The 6,124-nt window shown below is 55.1% G+C and overlaps 1 protein-coding gene across 1 annotated transcript; it reads left to right on the forward strand.

The window, feature by feature from the left end:
- Positions 1-900: 900 nt before the first annotated feature.
- Positions 901-4,740, forward strand: BEST4 (bestrophin 4). The gene is made up of 9 exons (XM_031464988.2): positions 901-1,052; positions 1,145-1,239; positions 1,818-2,051; positions 2,225-2,379; positions 2,781-2,858; positions 3,146-3,331; positions 3,433-3,513; positions 3,624-3,778; positions 3,944-4,740. The coding sequence occupies exons 1-9, from the start codon at positions 901-903 to the stop codon at positions 4,215-4,217; spliced, it is 1,410 nt and encodes a 469-aa protein (XP_031320848.1). The 3' UTR covers positions 4,218-4,740.
- The last annotated feature ends 1,384 nt before the right edge of the window (positions 4,741-6,124 follow it).

Genomic DNA, 6,124 nt, shown 5'->3' on the forward strand with positions numbered 1-6,124 from the left:
TCTTCCTGAGAACCAGCTCACAGTGTGGGGGAAGGAGCTTCCCAAGATGGGTCAGAGGGTGAAACAGTGGTGCTCTGGCACAGTGCCTGTCACTTAGTCAGTACTCTGTGATCAGCAGCTGTTATAACACTTTATCATGCAACTGTATTTTCACCTGGATCATGGGACAGTAATCTCTGTCACCCTGGCTTCAAGGACATGGTGTGAGTGATGGGGTCAATGCAGATGGCATTTCTGCCACTCACAGGCCAGCCCAGCCCTACAGGCGAAGGGAGACACATCCAGTTCCCAGGACCAGGGGAAGCTGGGTGACAGCCTCAATCCATCAATGATAACCTCAGTCCAGCCAACCTTTATGGGCCCAGAAGGTACTTAAGTGTTGTGGGTGAAGTCTAGCCCAGTTCCCCTTCCTCAGCACAGGCTGCTGCCCAGAGCAGGTAGGCAGGTGGGGAGGGGAGAGAGTGCCCTGGGCCTCCGGAGACCAGCTATCAGCCTTGAGGGTCAAACCCCAAGGTAGGTGGGTCTGGGCTAGAGCTGGAGCTCCTGTCCTCAACAGTTCAGGACCCAGTGACTCCTAGCCCTGCTAGCGGAAGCCTCGGAAGCCTCCTGCATGAGAGGGTGTAGAACTCAGCTCCCCACCCCCTATCCTGACTTGACTCATGCACCCCTGGGTTCTAGGGGGAGGGGATGTGCTTTGTCTGCTCGGCAGCTTCCTCCCCTTTGTCTGCGGACGCAGGGCAAAGGCTGGAGCGGGGGTATGTGTGTGACCAGAGCTGAAGGATCTAAGCTTGGGGATCTAAGGTTGGTGATGAGCAGGCCGGCTAAGGAGAAGCCTTGCTGGGGGAGAGGGACAGCTCTGGGGGCAGCTTTTGTGACCTTCTGCCCCAGGCCCCCAGCACCATGACGGTTTCATACACCCTCAAAGTGGCGGAGGCCCGCTTTGGAGGCTTCTCGGGCCTGCTTCTCCGCTGGAGGGGAAGCATCTACAAGCTCCTCTACAAGGAGTTCCTCCTCTTCATCGCCTTGTATGCTCTGCTCAGCATCACCTACCGGTGCGAGGGGGAGGGCAGGGTCTCAGGGCTGGCCTTGGGGGACTAGGCTGCCCACCTCCCTCTAACCCAGGCCTCTACCTAACATTCCCCAGGTTGCTGCTGACCCAGGAGCAGAGGCATGTCTATGCTCAGGTAGCCCGATACTGCAACCGCTCTGCAGACCTCATCCCCTTGTCTTTTGTACTGGGTAAGGCTCCCTCTAGTTCTCCCTGGTACACTCCTTACCATCTCCCCTGACCTTTGGGTTGAGTTGATAGCTCGGAGGGTCAGAATCACCCCAGCGACACAGCCTGGAGGTCAGCCAGTGCAGGCTCAGCAGGCATGGGAGCTGTGTGGGGTCCAGGATTTCCACAGGGCTAGGCCTTGCCTATCACGTGCTGGACCCTCACTTTAAACAAGGCCCAAGCCACCTGCTAGCCCCTGGGTACTGGAGGGGAACTGGAGAGAGGTGACACCTCCCTCCCCACCCTCACGGGAAGCAGGGCTGAGTTTACCATTGCCTGACCTTGAACCATCACTCCTCTACCTGAGGTTTGCACTCTTCCTTCCTCCCTGCCTGGTCTGGCACGTCAGGCTGAGACCAGAGGAAGTGGCTCTCCGCCTGACAGTGAGGCAGGATGCTGGAGCCAATATGTCCCTCCCCTTGCCTTGGTTTAACCTGGCCTGGACCAGGCACTCTGGCAGGAAGGGCTTTGGGGGAGAGGGCACACTGACTCTGAGCCCTCCGTCTTCCCTCTCCTTCCCTCTACCCATGGCGGCGACCAGGTTTCTACGTGACCTTGGTGGTGAACCGCTGGTGGGCCCAGTACACAAGTATTCCGCTGCCGGACCAGCTGATGTGCGTCATTTCGGCCAGTGTGCACGGCGTGGACCAGCGCGGCCGCCTGCTGCGCCGCACCCTCATCCGCTACGCCAACCTGGCGTCGGTGCTGGTGCTGCGCTCGGTCAGCACCCGCGTGCTCAAGCGCTTCCCCACCATGGAGCACGTGGTGGATGCAGGTGCGCGGTCCACAGCAGGTGGCGCGCTGGGGGACCCCTGGGGCGGTGACCGGACCTGCCCCTCGGCCTCCTGGGAGGGGAGGTCTGACCACCAGGGGGAGCTCCAGGGCCCCATGGCGGTGAGTCCTAGGGGCCGGGGATGCGTCTGCATCCTACCCACTTTATTCCCGCAGGTTTCATGTCGCAGGAAGAGAGGAAAAAGTTTGAGAGCCTGAAATCTGACTTCAACAAGTACTGGGTCCCCTGCGTCTGGTTCACCAACCTGGCAGCCCAGGCCCGGAGGGATGGGAGAATCCGTGATGACATTGCTCTCTGCCTGCTCCTGGAAGTGAGTCGGCCTGGGAGCAGGCCCATCTGCCCTCCTCTCCCTAGTTTTGCAAACTGGAATAATAATTGTAGTGCTTAACACTTACATGGTGCCAATTATGTGCCGCACCGTTGAAAGTGTGAGGAAACTGAGGCACAGAGTGAAAAAGAAACTTGCCCAAGTCACACACGGCTTGTTAGTAGAGCTGGGATTCATTCTCAGACCTTCTGGCTCCAGGGTCTGTCCTTGCAGCTACTTTGCTAAACTGCTTTCCATCACAGGCATCCCAGCCTGACAATACCTCTGAAAGCAGAATGAATCTGCAGAACTGGCCCAGGCCTAGTGTGTGCTGGGCTCCCCTGTTCTCTCCGCAGCCTTCCTCGCTCACCTCCACTGACTTCCTCTTCCTGCTGTTCCACCAGGAGCTGAACAAGTACCGGGCCAAGTGCAGCATGCTGTTCCACTATGACTGGATCAGCATCCCCCTCGTCTACACCCAAGTAACTGCCTCTCACCTCCCCAGTCCCACTGTATGCTGTGTGCTGTATGTGACACTGAGAAGATTTAGAGATGGTACCTGCTCTGGGGCAGTTCGGTCCAATGAGACACTGAACAGCCAAGGGCTCATCCTGAAAGCCTCCCTAGACCCGCATTTAGATGACCCCATCTCTTCTGGTGCTGGACACCTTGCTACAATGTTTTAACTACTTGTCAGATCTGCCACCAGCCCTCGGGGCAGGGACAGCTTTTCTCCCCGTCCCACTCAGCCCAGCTTCCCCTTCTCCAGGTGGTGACCATAGCAGTGTATTCCTTCTTTGCCCTTTCCCTGGTTGGCCGCCAGTTTGTGGAGCCAGAGGCAGGGGCTGCCAAACCTCAGGAGCCTCTGGAGCCAGGGACCACCCTGGGGGACCTGGACATGTATGTGCCTCTCACCACTCTGCTGCAGTTCTTCTTCTACGCTGGCTGGCTCAAGGTGGGCATTTTGAGTGATGGAGATACGGGCCCAGGGCCCACCCAGACTCTGGGGATAGAAAATTGGACTCTGAGTCCAGAAAACTCTCCTACCACCTGCAGGTGGCGGAACAGATCATCAATCCCTTTGGTGAGGATGATGACGACTTTGAAACCAACCAGCTCATAGATCGTAACTTGCAGGTAAGCAGAGGTCTGGGGGCAGCTCCTCCGGCTCTCCCTTCCTGCCAGCTCTCAGCCCAGGTATGTATGCAGAGGAGAGGGGGATCCTTGTGAACTGCTGCCCGCCCCAGGTGTCCCTGCTGTCTGTGGACGACATGTACCAGAACCTACCTCCCGCAGAGAAGGACCTGTACTGGGATGAAGACTCGGCGCAGCCACCCTACACTGTGGCCACGGTGGGAGAGTCGATGCGGCCCTCCTTCCTGGGCTCCACCTTCAACCTGCGGTGAGTGGCCTACTCAGGCCGAGTCAGGACTTAACCTGGCACCCGGGCCCCAGGTCCCTGCCCACCCTGTGGGGCACCGAGGACTCGGTCCCTCACGCCTGGATCTGGAGCGCCGGTCCACCGGCCGCTGGAGGCCCGCTCATGCCGCTCTCCGCCCGCCCACAGCATGAGCGATGACCCAGAGCAGAACCTGCAGGTGGAGGTGTCCCCGGGGCCCGCCCGGCCGGTGCCTGCCGCGCAGACCCCGCTGCTCGGCCGCTTCCTGGGAGTTGGAGCGCCCTCTCCTGCCATCAGCCTCCGGAACTTCGGCCGCATACGGGGACCCCCTCGGACCCCTCATCTGCTGCGCTTTCGGGCGGAGGAGGGCGGCGACCTGGAGGCCGCGGACCGCATCGATGAGGAGGCATCGGGGTCAGGGGATGAAGCCCAGGAACCCTGAGCAGAGGGAACCGGGCCTGGCCATCCTGCTGCCTTCTCCAGGCCCGCCTGGCCACCCACTCCCGCCCCCGCCTTTTCCGGGCCCTCTGGAGCTGTTTAGAGCAGCACTTCCATGTGCTCTGAGCGGGAGCATTTAGGGACAGCCCCTGGGATGGCAGGAAGGGCCTGAGCCAGGGCTGGGAATGCGTCCACTTCGGCTTGGGGTAGATGAAGCTAGGATACAAGGGCGAGGCATAGAGGATTAGAGCCCAGGTGCACCGTTAATTTTCTCCACAATGGGGTCTAGGCCAGTTCTTAAACTTGAGAGAACATCAGTATCACTGAAGCACTGGTTGAAAAGTTTTGGGTACCACTCCCAGTGTTTCTGATTCATTAGATCTGGGATGGAGGTCAAGAACGTGCATTTCTATTAAGTCCCCAGGCTATGCTGCTGCTGGTTCAGGGATCACAATTTTTGAGTCATACATAAAAAGATGTTTAGGGTAATTCTGATAACCTCACTCTGAAGAGGGGTCAAAGTGTGTGCTGGGGGACTTTTGCTTGATCTGTCATGTTCAATTTTTGTTTACAATGAGAACATATTCATTTACTACTTGTGCAATTAAAATTGCTTAAAACTGGACTGGCATGCTCTGCAGTGGGATAAAGATGAGGTTTAGGAGTCTGCCCTGGAAGCTGATTAAACTGAGATGTGAAAGCAGTCATACACTACCCAGCCTAGACTTCCAGCATTTGGAGCAAACACTTCTCTGCTTCCACCAAACACGGAGAAAGGACAATTTAAGGGGTGAAAATTGCAGGTCCATCTCCATGGTGGTGAGAGGGGCCTTGTGGAAGACAGCCCCACAGAGCTCTAGATTGGAGTTGTTGCTAAACTCGTTTCTCTAAGATTCTTCCTCAGCCTCCGCTAAAGAAATTGGTGAATGCCAAAACTGAATGTGAGGGCCAAAGGAAGACAAATGCCAGAACTTGGAAGGGAGGCATGAAAGAACAGAGGTAGAGGTCCAGAGGACACGCAGCCTCTGGCACTACTGACAGATCTACAGTGTGAAAGCACCTGGTGATGGCCATCCATTCTGAATGGACCTGAGGTGTTCTGCTGAGTTTACAGAGGGGTGGTAGGGCGTGTATTTAACATGCACAAGGTCCTGGGTTCAATCCCAAGTACCTTCATTAAAATAAATAAACCTAATTACCTCTCCCAAGGGGAAAAAAGATTACAGGGAAGGTAGCCTTGCTCCAGGGTAAGAATGGTCATTTGTGAGAGCAGTAGTGACAGTGGATGGATTCAAGGATCTTTAAAGAACCCCACTGGTCCTATGGATTGAGTAGGGGTGAAGTTATGGAGGAAAGGAATAAAGATCAACACCTTGCAGAGCTCAAATTAGAAAATAAAGGCAGTGTTACTTGGCAAGCTCAACACACAGCTCTCAGCAAACATTACCTAATGTTCAGGTGGTACAGGAACATCACTGGGTAGAAACGTGGAGGCTAGGTCTCCCCAGAGCCAATTACAAGGTTTCAGAGGGTTGGGCTAATATGTCTGTCCTTAAGGTTTTGTACTAGAAAAGGAGGTTTATCTCATTTACCTTTCCCAATTGCTTATTCAGTCTACAATTTAGCCAAGCTAAACAAATTGGATTTTGTACTTCTTTAGCTCTTAAGACTTGTACGACACTAAACTGGTTAAAATTTTTGAGAACTCATTTAGCACATGAATGCCTGGTATATTACCATATTCTTTTCCCAGATGCAGGAGGAAACAAGTATCTGTTTCCTTGGAGATATATTCTAAAAGGAGGCAAAAAAGCAAATAAAATGAGCAAAATTTATGCCAGATTAAGGGATAAGGAGAAAAAACGGGCAAATGTTATGGCATGGAGGGGAATGCAATTTAAAATTCTGTGA

The sequence above is a fragment of the Camelus dromedarius genome, chromosome 14 (assembly GCF_036321535.1).
Source record: "Camelus dromedarius isolate mCamDro1 chromosome 14, mCamDro1.pat, whole genome shotgun sequence".
In the NCBI taxonomy this organism is placed as follows: Eukaryota; Metazoa; Chordata; class Mammalia; order Artiodactyla; family Camelidae; genus Camelus; species Camelus dromedarius.